Genomic DNA, 22,690 nt, shown 5'->3' with positions numbered 1-22,690 from the left:
ATGTATACCACGTGATGAGTATTATCATCTCTTAGATAAGCCATCTCTCTTTAGGAGGGGGAACGGTAAATGGCGCTAACGAGTTTAGGACCACAGGTCCACCACCACGACCCGGTAGTGGACTGTACTCCCGTACCGTTGATCAACTGATCATGTTGCTTTAACTTCTCCCTGCCGTTGAAAACGAATTTATAGTATGGTTCCTGGAAAGAGTTTCACGCTGCGTAGTGTGCTGGCTGGATTGGCCGTGGGCACTATCATCTGTGCTGCTAATGTCTATTTTGGGCTACAAACTGGCTGGGTATCTATTATGTCCATGCCTTCCAGCCTTATGGGGTATGGTATATTTAAGGTCCTACAACCTCGCCTGCGTTTCCCATTCATGCCGGTGGAGAATGTTTTGTTGCAAAGCGTCGCCGGCGGAATGGCTATCATGCCGCTTGGCTGCGGCTTTGTAGGAGTGGTAGGTTTATGGGAACTCTGTTCCAAACGAAGGGCACTGACTGACCGGTTCCATCGATAGATTCCGGCAATGAACTATCTCCTAAAAAGTGAAGAGAATGGGCCTATATCTCTCGACACTACACAGCTTATAGTCTGGTCCTTGGGATTGTGTTATTTTGGGGTCGTGTTCGCCGTACCATTGTGAGACATGCGCCATCAGAGGAGCCCTAGGCTTTATTCAAGATATCCGGTGATCCCTGCTAGGTGGTGCTACTTCGCTAACGATCCAAATTTTATATATGTAACAGGCGGCGACAAGTCATTATCCGAGAAAGACTCAAATTCCCAAGTGGCTTCAGTACTGCTATACTCATATCCGTGCTTCACGGCCAAGGAGGTCAGTTATCCGAGCCAGATGAACTCGAAAGGGTTTCGCGAGGTGGTTTCGCGAGTCTTGTTCCGAGGGAAAGATTGCAAAGTCCTTTGACCGAGGAGAGTGACCACGATTATGAACCCCAGAGCGACACCGATTCAGGCACTGCTGAGCTGTCTGATGAGGGGGTAAATATGAGTCTCTTGCTCATCTGCTTCTTCTTTTCGGGTGCCTTGACAATCTTGACTTATTTTATTCCGATTCTTCGCGACATTCCCATCTTTGGCACAGTCGCTGCAAACAAGTGGCTGTGGACTTTCAACCCTAGTCTCGCCTATGTCGGTCAAGGCATGATCATGGGACCGGAGACTACGCTGCATATGACTCTGGGTGCTATCATCGGTTGGGGTTTGCTTAGTCCTCTGGCAAAGCATGAAGGCTGGGCTCCTGGACTAGTAGATGATTGGGAGCATGGCAGTAAAGGCTGGATTGTTTGGATATCTCTCGCAATAATGTTGGCTGATGCTGTTGTTAGCCTTGGATATGTGGGACTACAGTCAATCCTGCTCACATCGATGCCCGAGCACATATTCAGCTTTTGCGGCATTCTGCACAGAAAAGGGAGGTTTATTTTTGGGCAAGAATCCGAGAGGTATTCGCTGCTGCACAACGACGACGAAGGCTCACCGAACCAATCACCGTCGATGCTAAGTGAGACGTCTCAACATGCTAGCGACGTAGAAAGCGACTCCGAAATCGATGCTCCCGTTCAGCAGCGCATTGGAAGGAAACAGGTTCTTGTGGGATTGGTCATATCGATTTTACTGTGCATCGGAACAACACATTTCGTATTCGGAGACTTAGTCCCCCTATATGCAACAGTCATAGCGGTGTTCATGGCTATGATTCTGAGTATAATGGGTGTGCGCGCATTAGGAGAGACGGATCTCAACCCAGTCTCGGGAATTAGCAAGCTTGCTCAGCTCTTTTTCGCTGTCATTATTCCGCAATCCAACAAATCCAGTGTCCTCATTAATCTTGTTGCAGGTGCCGTGGTAAGAGAAGCTGGCTTTCATTCTATCTCAGTTAAGAGGCTAGAAATCCATGTCATTCCATTATGACGTTTCCTTTTCTACTTTCCCTCCCTTCTTTGGTTAATCGAATGTCTTGTTTGATGCTACTTTCATGTAGAAAGAATATGTATCCTTGCTAACTGATGCATAGTCCGAAGCTGTAAGTCGGGCAAGTTCAAGCGAACCATCATTCAACCTGACCAGAAGTTCTATCTAGGGCGCATTACAGGCAGGGGATTTGATGCAAGACCTCAAGACTGGCCATCTGCTTGGAGCTGCTCCCAGCGCCCAATTTTGGGGACAGATTATAGGCGCTACCGCTGGGGCAATACTCAGTGCGTTTATCTATCAGGTGTACACAGCGTAAGCTTTGACGTCCAGTTGTTTATTACCTATATTATACTGTAGTTGACACTATCTTTGATGACTAGCGTTTACACCATTCCTGGTGATCTTTTCCAGGTCCCTACCGCCTATGTGTGGATTTTCACAGCGAGATTAGTGACTGGGCAAGGTCTACCATCCATGGCGAGAGAATGGGCCATTGCAGCTGCGCTCATATTTAGCATCACAACCTTGCTACGCACAGTGGGGGCCAATAAGTCTTGGCGGCCATGGATTCCTGGTGGAATTGCTGTTGCCGTCGGTAGGTCTTGGTCTTTCTCTGCGAAACGTAAAGGATGGTATACCAACTGTACACAGGGATATACAATGTACCCTCTTTCACTCTGGCTCGAGCCGCAGGCGGTATCATTTGCTGGTATTGGACGAGCCGTTTAAGGAAGTCGAGCTTGCAACTCATTATATTGGCATCTGTAGGATTCCCTTGTCTGTTTTTTTTTGCTCCTTTTCTTTCTTTCTAACTGAGATTGCTAACTTTCAAAGGGTTTCATTCTCGGGGAAGGCTTTACAAGTATTGTGAATTTGATACTTCGGAGTCTCGAAGTACCTCATCTGTGAAGGCACACGACCTTTGAAGTTTGGTTAGGAAGGGGAAAAGATTATGCGAACAGTTCTCATGTCTACATATAGTTGCGATGTCGCCTATTTTAGTTCCCACGTCTGAACATTTTCGCCATGCTCCGTGGACCATGCAATACGAAGCGAGAGAGCTCGTGCATTGTCAGAATGTGCAGAGAAAGTTATATTCCCAACCAGGCGGTGCAGCGTCAATATGGGTTGAGTGGACTCTTGCGGCTCTGCTAGCAAAAGGCCTTGCTTCCAATGAGTCTCTGGACCGTCCGGACCAGTAGTAAATGCTACATTACCTGGACCAGCAAGGCTAAAAGTATGAGGTGTCGTCATGGCTTGAGGTAGCGAGGCAGTTCTGGAGGGCGAGAAAAAGGTATCAAACCAAATAAGAAACCCGTCTACCCCCCCGGGCACCGCATTCATCTCCGTAGCCCATTCCGCATTGAAAGACAGGTCTTCGGGACTGACTGAATACAAATCCAGAACCTTGAAAGAAAACGGTTCGCCGCAAAGCGAGGATTTTGGCATAGTGTCAATCCGAACCTCGTCATATATTCCTTCCTGCATTGCTTTCATATCGAAGCCGTAGACATCTCGCCAGTATGATATATGCTCCGAGATATAAATTTCGTCTCTTACCGGCGCAATCCAGAGTGTTGCAGAACTAGGAATCAAAATGCCATCAGGCCGCAGATATTTGTCCCTGGCAAAGAGAACACTTGGCAGCATGGCTTCATACAGTAGACAATATCCCATCCATTCGCTGACGATGATGTCGACTTTGTCGACAGGCAACGTCATATCCTCAATGTTACCCTTTACACAGGTTACAATGTCTGACAGGTTGTTGTTGAAAATATTTTCTCGAGCTTTGTCAATAATGTCGGATTTATCCACGCCAATTACGCGAGCTGCACCAGCTTTCGCGCAAAACATGCTCAGAATTCCTGTGGGCCGGTTAAAAAACAAGGTCACATAAGATAGAAAACAAATGGGCAAATATACCGGTCCCGCATCCAATGTCCAGCACTACCTTGTCTTTGAAGAGTTGTTTATTCTGATAAATGAAGTCACGGTACGCATTAGTGCGGACAAAGTCCTTTAACATTGTCTCATGAATCTCTAGATTTTGAAATCAGCACTAAGGATCATCGAAAGATTTGGAGCTTCATACCATGCGCAGCATACGACTCAAAGTAATAGCCCGACGGATCCTTGCAATTGGAACCAAGAGATGCCTTGGGTGTATCATCGACACCCCAGCGACGATTTAGTGTCTGCTCTACCGCAAGTCGATAGTTTGCGAAATTTTCGCGAATGGACTGTAGTTCCGCTTCTAATGCCTTGCTTCGCTCAAGGTCACTGGCTGCGTCATTCACTATATATGACGCCGACTTCTCGTCTTCACCAGCGGTTTCCAATACTTCATCAAGAGAGAAGAGAACCGCATCATCCTCAAGCACTGGCTTCAGATAGCGCTCGTTGTCAATGTCCTCTGCCGAAATTCTTTCCGGCAGTGCAGATTGGCTCTCGATGTAGGTGCGAATGAAATTCACCAGCTTCACGGTCCCGAGGAAGTCGAGCCGGAGGCGACGAGCGTTTGCCATGAGGTCGAAATTGTGCTGCTGCTTGCAATATTCAAGCATTTCGGGGAGCGTTTTGAACGAGTTCGCATCAAAGAGGGATATATATTTGACACATTCCATGTCAGGCTCGACATCAAGCCAGTTGCTCCCTTCTGAGGAGTCGGAGTTAGAGGATGGTGAGGGTTGATGCTCAATCTGGTGCTCCATTCTGGCAGTCGGCTGCGGAGACGGTGTCTCTTGACGATAAATCCTTTCTCAAAGATCGAAGTTTAAGTTAGTCTATGTCTTCTACTACATATTTCATAAAGGATAAGGCTGGATAAGGCTCTCCTCTATAGAGAGATATCTATGACCATAACTACTAACACTGATTTCTCTTTGCCTCTCCACTCAGGTAAACAAACACTAGATAGTTAACCAGAAAATATGGTTTTGTGTCCTGCTTGATCATTTGGAAGTCCCACTGCAAGCTTGGGTCTGGTACACCGTTAAGTCTTTCAAGTGGGGTGGTGGTGGGGGGAGGGGCCTGCCTCTGATGCAATCTAACGGGGCTTGATATATAGAACATCGCTGTACGGGGTAGGTTTGCGTGTTTGCCTAACAGAAACCTACCTAGGTAGGTAAGGTATGTACCTAATCAACTCCGTCATCTGATGCGTCCAGACTTCGATGTCGTCGACCATTTGCCGCGGCCAAATCCGACTCTTCATTCTCATTGGCTTCGTCCATATCCTCATCCTCACCCTCATCCTCAATATCTGATACGATCTCACCATATTTTCGAAGCCGGGCCTTTACATTAGATGCCGTCAGCTAGTGTCAGCATAATTTACTCAAACCTACGCACCTTATATTTCGCAGCCTTCTCTTCCAAGTCGCCAAATACGATCAGCAAGTCATCAAGCTCAGACTGCGTTGAGGCCCTGGCCGCTGACTCGCGTCTATACGTTGTCTCGATCTAACAAGTTAGCTTTCTTCTTGATGTTTTGGAGCACAATGCGTTGTTTCCAGAGCTGCTGGGCACTTACTGATTGAATCCTTTCTTGCAACCCATCTCTTTCGACAACTGTCTTGCCAAGCTTTTCTTGCAATTCTATGCATCGTTCCTCTGCTTCCCTCTTCTTGCCAATTTCGAGGGCTAGAAGCGTAGCGTTTTCTTCCTTGAGACTTTGTAGCTCGAGTGATCTTGTTTTCTCAGCCTACTTGACCGTATTAAACCAGGAATTTCCACAGCAACGTCGCATGATATACCTTGATTAAATCAACCTCGAGACGATTGATTGAAGCCTTAAGATTAGCCGCCTCTGCTTCGGCTCGTAACTGGATTCGTTCAACTTCTGATCGAGCTGCCTCTTGTGCTTGTGAAAGTTCGTTCTTATGTTGGATCTCACTTGAAGCAAACTGGGCTTTTACAGTTGCGATGTGTCGTTCGTAGTCCGCGTCTTTCCCCGTTTGTTGTAGACTCAAAAGTCTGTTACTCGTATGAGCAGCACATCCGATAACTGACAAGTGAGACGTACCTAAGTTTTTCTTCGTGGATTCGTTCTGCGTCATCCAGTGCTGCCTTCAGCTTGGAGACCTCAAGAGCCGCAACTTGAATTGATCGTCGATGCTCAGCCTCACGCCGATGAAGGGCATCCTCGAGAGACACTAGCTTGACATTTGACTCTTCCAAAGAACGATCCTTCTCCTCAATTTTACCACGGAGTGTATCTACCAGTTCTCTCGATATTCCCTTCTGAACACCGTTGGTGACAAAGGAGATCTCCAGCTCTGGCGCTCTGTCAACCGATCTTGCAATACGGCTATAGTTGTCTTTGAGAAATTCAAGGAACAGTGCATCGAAAAAGATGTCCGGGAGGCTGTTACCAGTCGACGGACGGTGCTTTTGCGGGGTCACTTCGAAGTCTCTTACCAGTGGATGACTTCGAAGTCGTATTAAAATATTCAGGTAATGCTCCCGGTCCAATCTGTTGGATAAAATTGCGTGAAAACTTGTTCGCGAAAGTGGAGAATCCTTTGTTGAGAATTCATAGGCGACTCCTAACAGCAATGCGCAAAGCCCCTGAACTATCTCCCCCTCCCCCTCAGATAGGACGGGCCGCGAGACGATTTCAAGGAGACTCTGTATGTTGCTCCCTTCCGCCAAAAAGTCATTGACAGCATCGAGGTCCTCAAAGATCCAGCCCAGGAGCAGCATGAGATACCCTACTAAAACTCGAGCATTGTCCCCCCGAAAAATTCCTGTAATCAAATGAGCAGAAATTGTTTGTATACAGGTGACAACTTCTTCTCCTTTGGAAGCATCTCCTTCCGTTACAGTGAGTAGCTTCGCCTTTGCAGTAGAATTATCCTGAAGCAGGTGGAAGGCAATCACTGAAGCAAACCATTGACGGTAAGGGTCACGAATGAGCCTCGTTTGGTCTGTTGTCAACAGAACAGTCAAGATGTTGGCGGATTCCTCAGTTCCTGCCATATACCCATCAATTGCTCTTGACAAGAAATGAAGCCTTATCTCTGAGTGCTTCGAGAAGTAAGCCTTGAGGCATTCGCAGGCCGAATATCGAAGATTGAACACTGACTGATCGTACCAGTTGAGTGTCAGGTCCAATAAACCGTCGATAACGTAGGTCTTTCCCACCCCATCAGTCGGGGTCCCGCCTGAGTCATCGACAAGCAAAGGAGCAGGAACCATGAGCTGAGCAAAACTCTCCTGCAAAGCTTTCGAGTCTCGGATCATGTCACCGCAAGTGACCAAAGCCTGCATACGGCGGATTAAAGTTAGCTCAATTTCTGAAAGGCTCGAACAATGTACACATACCTCTGCTTTTATGGCAATCTGTCGCTCCTCGTGAGAGAAGGCCAGCTGAAGAAGGTTGTAGATAACGCCTTGTTTCCAAAACGCCTGCTGGTTGAGTACAACTCCAGCCGACCCGGGTAACAAGAAAAGGCGGAGAACGGCGAGAAATGCATAGATATTGCGATCACGTTGGGTTTTAGCCCAAAGCGCGATGTTGATGTCAGCTTCGGGAACTTGGGCCTGTAGCAACCCTTCTAGTAAAGCGGATAGCTTAGTGATACAACCAGATTCTCGAAAAACTGACTGATTCGAGGCGTTTCGACGTAGCAGGTTGGCCAGCAGAATCAAACAATCCTCCACATTTCTTCCTCCTTCCACAAGCGAACCATCCGCGTCTATTATGGCGAATATTCGTTCGAATGCATTTTCATAAGCAACAAGTTTTTGCAATTCTGTCGATGTTGGCGTAAGTGAGATCAGAAGACCAACGCCCTCATCTCGTACCGCCTCGCGTTTGTCATCGAGAACAGCGACAAGCCTGCTTATGCCTAGCGGCGCAGTGAACAAGCATTCTTCAGTTCGGCAAGGACGCGCTGAAAGGATGGCAGAAAGAAGTTGGAGCGAGTAGAGCCGAGAGTAAAAGTCGTTCGATTCGACGAAGTCTAGCAAACGTGTTATATTGTCTTGGCGTTGCGTGAATTCATCTGCAAGCCAAAGAACTATCTCGTCGGAGGCTTCAGGGCTATTCTTATTGGGACTGAAAAGCAATAGCAGCGTTTCCAGGACTATCTTCACCGTGTCGACATCATCGCTATCCTTAGCTAGGCTTCCGATCAGGCTTCTCAATGCTCCGGAGGCCACAGATGCTGGGAAGTCTTTAGCAAAGCTTCGCAGGCCAAGAATCGCCGCTCTTCGATCCTCGAGAAGAGTTGCGGAACTCAGGCGTCTGCTGAGAACGGTTATTGTTTCGCTAACAGACTGTTTGGCGGGCAAAGTCGAAATCGAAAACATATTGCCGGGAACGATACGCCATTGAAATATTCAGACGGGCCAATGTGAGCCACGTTCTTCCGACCTGCCTATACTCGTTGCACCTCGGGTGTCGGCCCATCTAAGAGCCGCGACGTTTTAAGGAGGTAAATAAAGATAGATATATAAATACGATAGGTACTTATGATATGTCATGGCTATCCCTTTTATTACTCAGGTTAATATTATTGCTACATATTCCATCCCTTATAATGTATTATATTATAGCTATATATATATATTATTATTATTATTAAATTACGCTAGAAGCTATTTAAAGCTAAATAACCTATCTAGTACTTTTTTGGGGATATATATATATATATATATATATATATTAGTAAGTTATTGTCACAGCCCAAATCCTTAACAAATATACATAAATAATATAATAGTTAAATTTAAATATTTGGGTTACTTATTATAGTTATTGCAATTTTAAAGGTTAATATAAAATAAGACTTTACTAACTAGCTAAATAATATAAAATTATCCGCGACCTATGATTTAATCCTAGTGTAAATACTAGATTTGTTACTAAGTCCTATGATTATATCAGTGCTATAAAGTAAGGCAAGTATAAAAGCGAGGCAAGTATAAATAACTAGAAACGCAGAGAAGATAAAAAAGAGTTAAAAGACATATAATGCATTAATAGATTCAATTATATTGTTATTCTACTATCTAAAAAAAAAGGGAAAGCTATTTTATATATATATAAAAAAGGATAGGCCTAGACATCTAAAGTAACTAATAAGAGGGCTTCCTATAATGCCCGTTATGCCACGTTATGCCATATCAGCAGCCTCACTATAATCCAGCCTTACTAACCACTTTTTTAATAAATCTTATCTTAAAGCCTACCTTACTATAAGGTCCCGCCCCGTGACTATAGAATAGGACGTAGGACAGGACCTATAATCCTAGGAAGAGGATATAAGGGTAGTCGGCGACTATAGAGGCGCAGACTCTATAAACCGGCTGCGAGTTATAGTAGAGGCGTAGACCCTGTAAACTAGCCGCGAGTTATAGCAGACTCACGTATATATAGCCATATAGTCTGGGATACTTCTGATCCCTCCTTAAGCTTAAGTCTAATATACTAGATTGACCCTACCTAGCCTTTCTAACTTTTATAATTCTAAAGCTTCATTTAGGCTTACTAAGGTTAAAATATCACCCTATATTATAAGATCTATAAGCGCCTCGTAGGAGAACCCAATATAATTAAGTATATAAAATATTACTATAAATACCCTAACTAAGGCAGCAACCCTCTTAGATACTATAGTGGTTGCATTTACTATTTGTAAGCGTATTATGCAGTTATAAGAATTGCAATAGCTATAAGACTAAGAGGAAGAATTATATCTCCTATTTAGGCTAATTATTATTATTAAATTACGCTAGAGGCTATTTAGAGCTAAATAACCTATCTAGTACTTCTATAGAGATAATTTGGAAAGGAAAAACCCGGCAGCTAAGGGGAAAACCCTTTTTGCAATTTTAATTTCTACTTTATATCGCCCTATAGCGGGGGCGGCAGATATCCGGTACGTAAGAGAGTAGGGTACACAACCGCTTAGGACTATATTTAGCGGTATTGCTTAGGAAGAGTGCGAGTATAGGTTCCAGGAGTATCGGGCCTAGGTCGGAGTACTATTGGGTGCGAAATAAGGGGAAGGTGAGGCTAAAGGGGTGGGATTAGTAGTATTCTTACTAGGCGCGCACCTTTAGGGGCCTAAGCGTATCTCGGGTGCGTTAGTCTATAATGTATAGGCAAAAGTAAGCTGAATTTAAAGATAGGAGCGATTAGCCTTAGGTATTATATTAGTATATAGGTTAGTAATACCCCCTATCTTTATGCCTTTTCTTCTTTTTCTTCTTTTCCTTTATAGCACTAATTCTAAAGTATATAATAACCCCTCTATCGTAGTATAGGGCCGATACTAACCCTATTAGTAGATCGGTAGTAATAGTAATAATAGCAATAGTAATAGCTATAATAATAATAATAAGAATAAGAATAGTAATAGTAGAAGCAAAAATGCCTAAACGGTCGGCGATATTGGATAAGGGGGTAAATATAGGTCTAACGCGCTATAAAACCACTTTTAACCCTTATATAGTAGCCTAGAGAACTATACGTATAGCTATACGGGCTATATCTAATACGCTCGGAAGACCCTAAGTATTAATACTATAGTTAATAAAGTATAGGCTGGGTTATACCTATTCTCTAGCGAGGCTAATATAAATAAGGATTAGGGCGGCTTACTATCCCTATGCCTTAGTAGGTAAATATATATACCCTTAGAGAAGACCCCTAGGAATTAGGTCTTAATATAAAAACTCTTAAATGCATAAAAAACTATTACTAGGGGAGTAAAGATATATTTTTAATTTATATATAGCGCAGATTATTAGCTAACTATTTTTACCTTTAGGTAGATAATTATAAGGCCCTTTAGTAGAAGGCTAAATAGGCATTTACTTCTTAGGGGCGTAAATAGGCGGCGGTAGTAGCAGCAGCGGTAGTAAAAGGCCTTAATACTTCTAAAGTAACTTAAGAGATATTAAACCTTAAGGAAAGGAAAGTCCTCGCCTTAGAATAATAGGCCTACGCCTAAGAGGATATTACTATATTATTATAGGTTTTCCTAGTTTAGAAGGGGGGGGAGGGGGCTTTAAAGGGGGAGTAGACTAAAGATAATAAAAATAAAAAGGGGGAAGGCAATAGGGGGAGTAAAAAGGGGGAAAAGAAAAAAAATACCCTTAATACTAAAATAATAATTATTAACTAATTTTAGCCTATAAGGCCTAAAAGATTTGCTTATTCCTAGGGCTTTTTATTCCTATTATAGGATTACTATAAATATTATATAGGGGCTATATAGGGGAGTTTAATAACTCCTCTAGCTATACTATATTAGAGGGATTAGGCGAGCTAGAATTAATTAAATCGGTCGATATTAAGTATTTAATAGGCAATCGTTTATATAAAGTATAGTTTATCGAATATAATAGATATACTATTGTAACGGACTAGCCCTAGGGCGATTGCAAATAGGCGTCAATCGGATATATTAATAAAACTAAGGAGGAAGGGAGAAGAGCCCGAATCGGGTCTCTTCTGCAGTCTATATATATCCATATATGGCGCGGGCTAAAGCCCTATATTGCCCTATAGGCCCGCGCGTCTACCTTATATCATCCATTCCAGACTAAAGCATAGGCATAGCCCGAGCCTCAGTCAATCTATAACACGGGTATAGCCCGAGTCCGTAATATACCCCCCTTCTCTAGGAAAAATTTCATCCGTTTTATATCGGGGTTACTATAGGGTTCGACCGGGTCTATTATATGTCCGAATATCCCCCTATTTAACCTTAAATGCCTCCCGCGCTATAGTATCCTTGAAGTTCTCTAGTGGTTCTTAAGTCGGCGAGTTATACCCCTTCTATTTTACCAGCATATTACGTTTGCCGCTATGGCCCTAAGCGTTTTTAGCAGCTAGTATTTCCTCGACCTTGAATTCCTTATGCGGGGTATTAGAGTCCTTTAGTAGGACTAGTAGGGGGCCGGGCCTAGTATCTATAAGTATTTAGCTCGGTAGTAAATCGGAAGCGGCATATTCTATAAGATTAATATAAAAAACTAGGTAGATACCATTGGGAATATTAAGTCGGATATTAAGTAGGGATAGGACGGCTATAATAGTATACTTAGCAGATACCTAGTCGAGCTTCTTATAAGGCCGGTTAATCTTAATATTCTATAGGCTTAGCTAGATTTAGTCCCCAATTTAGTAGCATTCTATTGGGCGTTAGGAATAGTTTGTTATATCCTGCTATTGCTGCTAAGTAAAGGCGATAGTAGCCTAAGCGAGTTCGCCCCCCTTTTATATTATAGCTAAGAAGCATGCCGTTCGCCCCTTAGGGGTCGTTAAATTTAATATAATATCAGGGGGAGGAGCTATAATAGAAGAATTAAAGCTATTTAGGAGACAATTCGGATTATATCTAGTAACTAAGGAAGTATAATTATTTAGAGTATATTAATAAATCGCAAAATATTAAAGCCAGTTATATTAGTTGAATGCTATTTTAATATATAAGATAGCCTAGACCTTTTGGTTTATATACTCTATATTACCATCGGTCTATAGGTGGTATATAGTCGAGAGGAGTTATTTAGTCCTAATAGCCTTATATATTATAGTCTAGAATAGGCCTACCTAATCTGAGCCTCTATCGCTAATAATTTAGGTAAGGAACCTATAGTACTGCTATTAGTAGTCGAGAAACTATTCTATATAATCTTCCGCTTGCATTAAGTATATCGCCTTAAGTTAAATGTACTTAGATAGGCGGTTAGTAATAACTATTAGGTAATACAGGTCGGAGGCATTATAAACTAGAAGGTTAATTATAAAGTCAATAGAGATTTAAGACTAAAAACAATTTAGGATCGGTAAAGGCTAGAGTAAGCCCTATTGCAATTAATAGCTTTTATGCGCCCTACGGTATTAGCAATTCTAAATAAACTAAGCCACCTTAGACGATATACTATTAAAGTGGTAGTTTTATTAGAAGAGTTAGAAGGTTATATTCTTCTTTAGGTGCCCTACGGTAGGGGAGTTATAGTATCGTTAGATTACTATAGTTATTAGCGGTTCGAACGAAGGGAGCTAAATCTAGCTCTAGTAGAGTAGCACTTTATAAATATTTAGAGTATAATCTGCAATCTACTCTTTAGTTTTTACCTTTATAGGGAATCATCATTCTTTATTTACTATAGCCTTCTATTAGGCCTAATATAGTTTATCCTTAGCTATAGCCTGGTCCTAAAGCGCCTATAGGTATACATTAGTAAAGACCTAAGAGCCGTTAGGTAGGGAGATTCTAATTAATAAAGCCGCTATTAATATATCCTTTATTATACCTAAGTCTATAGTCGGCCGATTTACTATTAGGTCTGGCTAGACCTTTATTGGGTCTGCCTTTATAGCAGAGATAAATAGTAGTTAGAGGATTTAGCTAAACCTTAATACTATACTATCTGCCTCTTGCTCCTATTGCGAGAGTATATTAAGGCGTTAGGCTTATAAGCTAGGCTGGTACTAAAAGTGGAAGTTAAAAAGGGCTAATATTTTAGCCTATCGCGTTTAGTATTTTAATATCTCCTTTAGTTAGGCGAAATACTTAAGGTTCTTATAGTCCATAAGGATTATAAATAGGGCAGTAATAGAATAGAGTTCTACCGACTATACCTTAAGATATATAATAACGGTAAGCAGCTCTTTATTATAAATAGTATAATTCTATTTAGCTTTTATAAGCTATGCCGAATAGTATACGATTAGGTAGAATATTTTATCCTCTCCAATCTAAAAGAGGCAGCTATTAAAAGCTATACTAGAGCTATCTACCTTAAGGATTATTTCCTTCTTAGGGTCTAATTAGGCGAGGACTAAATACAAAATAAAATACTATTTAAGTATTTAGAAAGCCTTTTCTTCCTTTTTAAGCTATTAAAAGGGAATACCCTTCTATATTAGTCTAATTAAAGGCTCGGCTAGGTAAAAGAAGTCTAAAATAAAATCGCAATAGAAGTTTATAAAACTTAAAAAGCTTTAAATACCCTATAATTTTATAGGGGCTTCCTACTTTTAGATCGCCTTAATCTTCTTAGGGTTTAAGCAGATCTTTTTCCCTACTATTACGATATAACTAAGGTAGTATACCTCCTTTACTATAAAGTTATATTTATCTAGATTTAAATTTAAACCGGCATTTTATAGGCATCTAAAAATAACCTTAATACGGTCTATATATTCCTTCTATAAGCCGCCGGTATAGACTAAAATATTGTCTAGGTAAGTAATAGCAAAATCCCCTAATAAGTCCCCTAAGGCCCTATTAATATAATATTAGAATATCGCAGGGGCCCTAGTTAGGCTAAAAGGGGTTACTAACCACTTAAAGAGGCCGAAGTAGGTCTAGAATGCAATTAGGTATTTATCGCCTTTAGTAATATAGATCTTATAGAATGCGGCGTAAATATCTACCTTTATAAACTATTTCGCTTAAGATAGGGAATATAGGGTCTTTTTAATTAAGGGAAAAGGATACCAATCCTATACTATAACCTTATTTAGGGCCTAGTAATCTATATAAAAATGCTATCTACTATTCGCCTTTCTTGTAAGTAGGATTAGTATTACTACTAATAAGGAGCTTATACGGATTTATCTTTTATCTATAAGGTCTATTACCTATCTCTAAACCTTAAGTAGCTAGTCCTACAGTATATTATATAGCGGTCCCTATAGGAGGTCGGGTGGCCCCCTATTTAGGGTCGGTTTAAGCTTAATATAGTAATTAAGCATGCCTTAGTATGGTAGGAGGCCGGAGGCTTTTACCTTATTGAAGAGGTTAGCGAAGTCCTAGAGCTCTAATGGTAGGATCTACAGCTAGGCTAAAAGGGAAGCTAAATTTTAATACAGCGGGAATATAATATAGAGGATATATATAAGCTCCTATAGGCTTATAAGGAAAAAAGAGGTCGAGTTATCTTAAGTATATACTATATATTATAGTATACTATAAAAGACCGATCTAAGAATATTAATTATAATAGGCCTAAAGGATTAAATAGTCGATTCCTTTATAAATAGGCTACTAGCGGCTCTAATTTTTAGTTAGTATTGCTTTATTTATAGTTCGATATCATAATGCTTTATCTAAAGCAACCTTAGGATAACATTATAAGTAAGGCCTAAGATAATATATAGTATTACAGCTAATAGCTATCTATCAATATTAATATCAATATAGACGGCATAGGTAATTAAGGGGGTAGTCTATTACTCCCCCGATCGACTCTTTATATCTACTATAGTCTTAAGTTTCCTACGAGATAATAGGCAGATAGGCTAAAGTCTTAACCTTTAGATAGTTCTTTCGCTTATTGCATTATAGTAATTATAATTAGAATTAATTAAGGTATCGATAAAGGTAGAATTATTATATAATATTAGGACTAAAAAGGGGTATCTATTTATATAGTCCTTAATATTATTAATCTCCTTTATATAGTATTCCTATTGTAACTTAGCTAGGGGCTAGGTGTATTTTTTAAGCCTTTTTGCGAGATTTAGCTTAAGGGCTAGTCTTTTCCCTAAGAATTGCTATTATTGCTATCTTTAAGCTTAGCGATTCGTAAGGCTTTTATAGCTTTTAGGTCTATAGAAGCTATAGTTATTTTTAGTAGAGGCCAGGCCGGCTTTAGCTTACATTCTAGCATTTTATAGCTAGTATCCCTATATTAGGTATAAAGTGATTTTTAGTAGCGCTCCTTAAGGACCTCTTTTAAAACCTATACTACCCTTTTAGTAGATAACTTCTTCTTACCCTTCGAACCTAGCTTATTAATACCTATTATAGGCGTATTACTATCTTTATCCCGAGCGGTTATTTATAGATCCCGGGCGTTATTATTATAATTCCAGTAAGGATCTATATAGTATTTTGCGGTAAGGCTTATCTCTAGGTTAATAGCGATTTTATAGTACCATACGATAGCTATATTATAGTCCTTATGGGAGACCCCTAGGCCGATAATCTTTTCCAATATATAAGGGTTAAAGGCGGATTAGAGTATTTCTAGTTTTACTAATTCGGGCTAACTAAGCCCCCCTACTAACGCTAATTTTTCCTTAAAGTATATAAAGAAGGCAGAAAAGGATTCTTTCAGCATCTAACAGAGGGTATACTTAAGTTTAGTAATTATATATTCCTCCCGATATAGGTCCTTAAAGAGTCGCTATAGGTAATTAAAGAAGGCTATAGGGCGGTAATAAAGGGCCGTACTATTCTCAAAGAATACTATAACTTAAGATTAGACTATAGCCGAGAGGTTTTAGTAGATGAATATCTATTAGGTCTTATCGTTACCAATAAAATCCCGATCGATCTCTAACTTATGCTCTATAAAGGTCTTCTATACGGTAAATATAGCCTTTTTGCTATTAAAGGGTTCCCCAATTAGTATCGGCTTGCGTTTTTATTAGGTTTTCTCTAGGATTAGGATAGAATCAGTCTAGGATTAATCTAGGGTTAATATAGGTACTAACGATAGTTATTACTATATCTAGTCGATAAGAGCCTGCATCTAATACTTAATCTGCTCGGCCTAGGCGCGCATTTAGCGCTCACTCTTTTGGCTTTAGGATAGCTATTCTTAGAACCTCGCATTAAGTACTTCTATAGCATTTATAATTGATTCTAGTTATATAGCCCGTTATCGAGCGGGGGCGCATTAGGCATTATCTAAGCCTATAATATTCTATAAGGGGTCTATATCTATTGTCGGCAATTATATGAGATATAACAATAAGGGTTGAGAGAGTTTTATTAATTATAATGGACTAGCCCTAGGGCGACTGCGAATAGGCGTTAATCGGATGTATTAATAAAACTAAGGAGGAAGGGAGAAGAGCCCGAATCGGGTCTCTTCCGCAGTCTATATACATCCGTGTGTAGCGCGGGCTAGAGCCCTACGTTGCCCTATGGGCTCGCGCGTCTACCCTATGTTATCCGTTCCGGACTAAGGTATAGGCGCAGCCCGAGCCTCAGTCAATCTATGATACGGGCATAGCCCGAGTCCGTAACAACTATATCGGTTATAAAATAAGCTAAGGCTAGGATTAGGTCCGAAGAGTATATACCTATATTTATAGTATTTTAGGTAGGAGAGGATAATATAATAGAGGTCTTTTAGGCCTTCCCTATAGTAGTAGAAAAGTAATAGTACTAAAGGTACTTATTAGAGGTAGAGGAAGGAGTTAAAGCCGATTTTTTTTATATAGAATTAGGTAAGTATTACCAATTTATACTTTTATAGGCTTTTATATAATCGGGTTATTTTCGCTATAGATTAGAAGTCTAATACCTTTTTAGCCGCTAGGGTCTTATACTAAGGGTATCTCGCCTTTATTATTATCTAATTATTCTACTATCGATTATATTAATCTTTTACTAATTACTCTTTAGCTAAAAACTAGCTAAAGTTGAGATTAGGGAATAGTATATAGGCTAAGGGTTTTTAATAGCTTTTCCTTTATTAGCATTAGAGTATTACTACTATTACTACTAATACGCAGTTAATCCTATTAGTTATACCTATTTTAGCCATTCTTTTAAGGAACTGCTAGTAAATATAGTTAAGATAGAGGTCGATTAAAGGTATAGCTGCCTTAGTCTCGAGGATATTTAGTGGTATAGCCTTAAAGGCCCTGATAATTATATAGAGGCAGGCTGACTATTTTATAGCTAAGGATTTTGCGATGCCTTTTACTACCCCTCTAAGGGTAATAGGGGTATATTATACCCCTGCGCTAAAAGCAATAAAGGTTTAGATAACTTACGTATAGATAAGGCGTACTTCCCGATATTAGTAGCTAAGGGAATATTAAGTCGGGGATATTATTATAAGTAGCTTAAGAGGTAAAGAAGAACTATTTAGTAAAAACCTATGCTTTTTCCTTATATATTATAGCTTTTAGGCCTAGGCTGCCTTATTCTAATAGAGGGATCTCTTTTAATTTAGGCGGGAGGCTACTATATAAATAAGCCTATTTCTCTAGGGACTATAGGTCGGCATTTTAAGTAGTAGCTTTATTAAAGGCTTCTCTTTATAATCGATATTATTCCTTTTATATAATATAGGACTAAATCGCCCCTTCCTTTTATATAACGCTAAGATTCTTTAGGGTATAGTATATTACCTATTTTTAGTAGGCCTTTTTTGCAGTATTTTAGGCTATTTTAGTGCAGGAGTTCTACTAGGGCTTTATACTAGGGGCTTTAGGTGCCTTTTTTAGGGCCGCAATATTAGCGATATTCTAGAGTTAGCCGGTAAATTATATAATATATATATCTATTTTAGTAGGGGAGTAGAATAGGATCTTAGCGTAAAAGGTAATAAATCGGTTTTTAGCTTTAACCTAAGCAAGGTAATAATTAAGAGACTTCTAACTATTCTTTATAGGGGGGGCTTTTATATAATAATTGCCGGTCTTAATATATATAAACTAGGGGATATAATCGGATCTAATAAGGTTAGCATTTTTAAGATATTCTACTATAATATCCTATATAACCTATATATAATCGATAGTACTATTTCTCTTCCTAAGTGCCTGCCTTATTATCTTATTGCGAGAAATAGCTAGTCTAAACCGCTATTAAGTTATAAATTTAAAGAGGGTATTAATTCTAAGCGAGGTCTAGTCTAGACTATCCTAAAAAGGATAGTATATATTAAAGTCCCTAATAAAGGCACTATAAGGGTAGGATAGAAATTTAGTAAATATAGTAAAAAAGGTTATCTAATTTAATTTATAGCCTAAAGAGTAAATCGAATAGATATTAATATTTAGTAAAGAGATTTTATATTAATTAGGTCCCTTTTCGCTAGACTATATGCCAGGCTTATACCGCTTATAGATATATATCGCTGCTCTCCTATTGTGCGATACTAATATATATCTTCCGAGGCTAGGGCTTAATAGGGCTTATTTAGGCATAGCGGGTTTTTAGATTGCTATAATATTAGGCTTGCACTAATAGTAAAGTATTAATCTTATAAAGGTAGTTTTCTTCTATATATTCTAGTAAAGGACTATTATTATATAGATAATCGCAAAAAGGTTAATAGTAGCAGTATATTAAGGGTGGCTATAGGTTAGGTGCCTAAGGTAGGCATAATCATATTATAGTCTAGGGTAGGAGCAGCTTAAGGAAAGGCAGTAATACTACTTCCGGCTTTAATATAAGGGGTCCTATTAATACTTCTAATTAGGTAACCTTATTTCTAAAGGGAGGGCTTATATAGGGGAGACCTACTAACTATATAGTAGCAGCCCTAATCTACAATAGAGATAGTATTAGCGGCTAATATAATATATAAGGCGAAGAGCTTTAGTCTATCGCTATAAGAATTTCTAGCGTTTTCCTATTATTTATTCACTACCTTATAGAGGTAGGACTATACTAGGTAAAGTCTATAATAGTTAAAGCAGGATTTGCATTAGTTCTATATTATAGTTAGGCAACTTTATTTACCCTTTAGGTAGTATTTAAAGCCGTATTAGCTATAGTAGGCTACTACTACGCAATACGCAGCAATATAGCTAAATTTAAAGCAATTATAGCACTAGCGGGGGTATATAGTATTATAATAGGGTTCGGCTTTAAATATCTCTACCTAATATATAATACTAGCCTTATAGAGCTTATTCGTAAGGTTGATAGAGTTAACCCCTATAATTAAGGGCGCTTATATTATAGTCCCCTTAAGGCAGTAAAAGGAGACCTTAGTAAGGCCCTTTCTATTAACTTTAATAAAATTCAACTAGATATCTTTTATTATAATATTCGCAGTATAATAGGTCGGGAAACTCTTAATAATAATACTAAATAAGCATCGGTTAAATTCTGCCTTTTAGCCGAAGGCGGGATAGACTTAGGCTATATCTATAATATAACTTGCCTTTTTTTCTTTAAAAATAATAATTATATTACTACTATAGAGTCTATAGGCTATAACTATTACTCTCTCGGTAGTAGCCCTATTAATTATATTAATGATTTTAATTATGGTATAATTTTAGAGGATTCTGCTAATAGTATTTCCTTTAATAAGGACTTTATAGTAAATATAAGGGGGTACTATTAGAGGAGCTAGACTATATTAAGGTAGTATAGTAGCGGCATATCCTCTTATAGTAATAAATACCTATATAGTAGGGCTAAAGCGGTCTTTAGGAGATTTTATATAGCCTTATTAACTACGGTTTTAATTATCTGTATTAGGATTCTAATAGGGGTATAGATATTTCTTAGATTGGTCTTCTGCTAGGCGGTTTTTATTATAAAATTTATAGCTTTTCGTACTCTTCTTAATACCGCTAAAGGGATATAGTCCTATAGCTCTTTTATAAAGTCTTTAATAATATCGGCTATAGGTCGCATCTGCCCCTAAGTAGGCTCGGTCTTAATCTGGTAATACTGCATATTATTCGCAATCGTAGTAATCGGATTATAGCGGCTATATATAATACCGCCCCTATTCCCTTTATCGATATCTATTACTTTATTTGCGCCTATTGCGCCTACTCTTTAGATGCGATACGCTATAAGCGAAGGGGGTAAATAGACGAGAAAATGCGATTAAAAATATTAGAATTAATTTTAGAGGCAGTTCTATATTACTACCTAGGTATAGGCAAAATCGCGAAAGTATACTATATAGATATCTACTTTAGTAAACTACCTTACTTAGGATAAAGATTATAGTATTTCCTTAAGGTAAAAACTTTCGCGATTTCGCCCGCACCTAGGTAGCGGTATAAAACCGCCTCTAAAATTAATTCTAATATTTCTAATCGCTTTTTTTCGTCCGCTTACCCCCCTTACCTATAGTATATCGCGTCTAAGGAGTAGGTATAATAGGCGCGAACGAAGTAATAGATATTAATAGAAGGAATAAGGGCGGTATTATATATAGCCGCCACAACCCGACTACTATATTCGCGAATAGTATATAGTATTTATTGCAATTCTCAAGGTCACTATAAAAGCAGAGCCTTACTAGCTAGCTAGATAGCACAAGACTGTCTGCGACCTGTGAACTAATCTTAGTATAAATACTAGATTTTTCACCAAGTCCTAAGACTATACAAGTGCTATAAAGCAAGGCAAGTGTAAAGGCAAGGCAAATATAAGATAACCAGAAACGCAGGGAAGGTGGAAGTTAAGAGGCATATAATGCATTAACAGACTCGATTGTGCTACCCTTCTACTATTTAGAAAGAAGGGGGAAAGCTATCCTATATATACACGAAGGAGGGGTGGGCCCAGGCATCCAGGGAAGCCAGTAAGAAGGCTCCCCGTAATGCTCGCTATAATACGTTAGCAACCCCACTATATCTGACCTTTCCAACCACCCTAACCACCGCACTAGTAATTAGTCACCGCACTAGTAACTAGCCACCACGCTAGTGACTAACCACTATACTAGTGAACTAGCCACCACACTAGTGGACTAGCCACCACGCTAGTAGGCCACCACGCTAATTTAGCAATGCCACACCACGCTAGTAGGCCGCCACCACGCTAGTAGGCAACCACGCTAATTTAGCAATGCCACACCTTTTCAATAAGGCCTACCTTACTTGATATACAGTAATAATCCACTGAAAATCCTTAAGGTAAAAGGCAAAAGCCTAAGGTTAGTAAGACTACTGTAAGTCTAAGAGGCGGTATAAGGGCCAGAAGGTCAGTAGGCCAGTAGGGCATTAGGCCAGCAGCCTAGTAGGCTACTATAGGATTTTAATACCCCCTCTGATTAGCTACTATAGTAGTAAGCTAGTCGTGTAAAGAATAGGGAAAGAAAATGCAGTAAAAGTGCTAAGGAAAAACATAGGAAAAACCTTAGTAAGTTAGTATAAGTTAGCAGGCCCTAAGGCCTAGTAACTCGCGGAACCTAGTAAATTTAGGGCCCGGTAGTGGCTTGGTAAGACCGTCAGCAGGCATACTATTAGTAGGTAAATAGGTAATTTTAACCAAGCCCAGCTAGGCTTGCTCCCTAATATACCGGAATTTTAATAGCGTATGCTTAGTGCGAGCGTATTGATTAGGGTCGTTAGAATTCGAAATGGAGCCCTGGTTATCGCAGTATAGCGGTATAGGGCGTAAAATATTAATTTCTAGCTCCTTACAAAGGTTAGAAAGCCACTATACCTCGTGAATAGTCTTAAGTAATGCATTAGATTTAGCTTCTAAAGTAGATAGCACTACTAAAGAGGCTCGCTTAGAACGCCAGCTAATAGGACCACTATTAATAGTAGTCAGGAAGCCTCTAGTAGATTTAGAGGTTTCTTTACAGCCAGCAAAATCGCTATCAGAATAAGCGGCTATAATAGGCTATTGGTTGCTTTTAGTAGCACTAAAGCAAATAGCTAGGTTCTCAGTGCCTTTAAGGTAACTAAAACTGCCTTTTGCAGCATTTAGATGCATATTAGTTGCTTTCGATATAAACCGAGAAAGGTATTAGATAGGAAATGCTAGGTCGGGCCTAGTTATTATTATAAGCCACATTATAGTGCTAGTAAGGCTCTAATAAAGGCTCTGATCAGTAGGGCTAAGATTTTTTCTACTAGATTCATTTAGAATCCCTGGTTGAAGTGGAATAAGCTAAGGTTTAGTATCCTATAAGCCGAATTTAGCTAAGACCTCTACTATAAATTAGGCTTGGTATAGCTATAATAGACCTTCTTTCCTATTTTATATAATTTATACGCCTAGGAAGAAAGAAGCCGGACCGCGGTCTTCTATAGCATAGACCT

The 22,690-nt window shown here is 39.6% G+C and overlaps 3 protein-coding genes across 3 annotated transcripts; 1 reads left to right on the top strand and 2 right to left on the bottom strand.

The window, feature by feature from the left end:
* Window positions 1–382: 382 nt before the first annotated feature.
* UV8b_07435 (uncharacterized protein) lies at window positions 383–2,850 on the top strand (the record flags this gene model as incomplete). The annotated part of the gene is made up of 8 exons (XM_043144932.1): window positions 383–463; window positions 524–645; window positions 753–1,872; window positions 2,042–2,050; window positions 2,108–2,253; window positions 2,322–2,536; window positions 2,593–2,705; window positions 2,776–2,850. The coding sequence occupies 8 exons, from the start codon at window positions 383–385 to the stop codon at window positions 2,848–2,850; spliced, it is 1,881 nt and encodes a 626-aa protein (XP_043000867.1).
* An 84-nt stretch (window positions 2,851–2,934) lies between these two features.
* Window positions 2,935–4,655, bottom strand: UV8b_07434 (uncharacterized protein; the record flags this gene model as incomplete). The annotated part of the gene is made up of 3 exons (XM_043144931.1): window positions 2,935–3,809; window positions 3,868–3,984; window positions 4,037–4,655. 3 exons carry the CDS (start codon window positions 4,653–4,655, stop codon window positions 2,935–2,937), a joined length of 1,611 nt encoding a protein of 536 aa, XP_043000866.1.
* Window positions 4,656–5,081: 426 nt separating this feature from the next.
* On the bottom strand, window positions 5,082–8,259 carry UV8b_07433 (uncharacterized protein; the record flags this gene model as incomplete). Its single annotated transcript, XM_043144930.1, has 6 exons — window positions 5,082–5,240; window positions 5,296–5,406; window positions 5,477–5,647; window positions 5,700–5,919; window positions 5,969–7,209; window positions 7,270–8,259. The coding sequence occupies 6 exons, from the start codon at window positions 8,257–8,259 to the stop codon at window positions 5,082–5,084; spliced, it is 2,892 nt and encodes a 963-aa protein (XP_043000865.1).
* Between the last annotated feature and the right edge of the window lie 14,431 nt (window positions 8,260–22,690).

The sequence above is a fragment of the Ustilaginoidea virens genome, chromosome 6 (genome assembly GCF_000687475.1).
Source record: "Ustilaginoidea virens chromosome 6, complete sequence".
Lineage (NCBI taxonomy): Eukaryota > Fungi > Ascomycota > Sordariomycetes > Hypocreales > Clavicipitaceae > Ustilaginoidea > Ustilaginoidea virens.
Note: the sequence above shows the minus strand (reverse complement) of the source record. Positions and strands in the feature narration are given on the sequence as shown.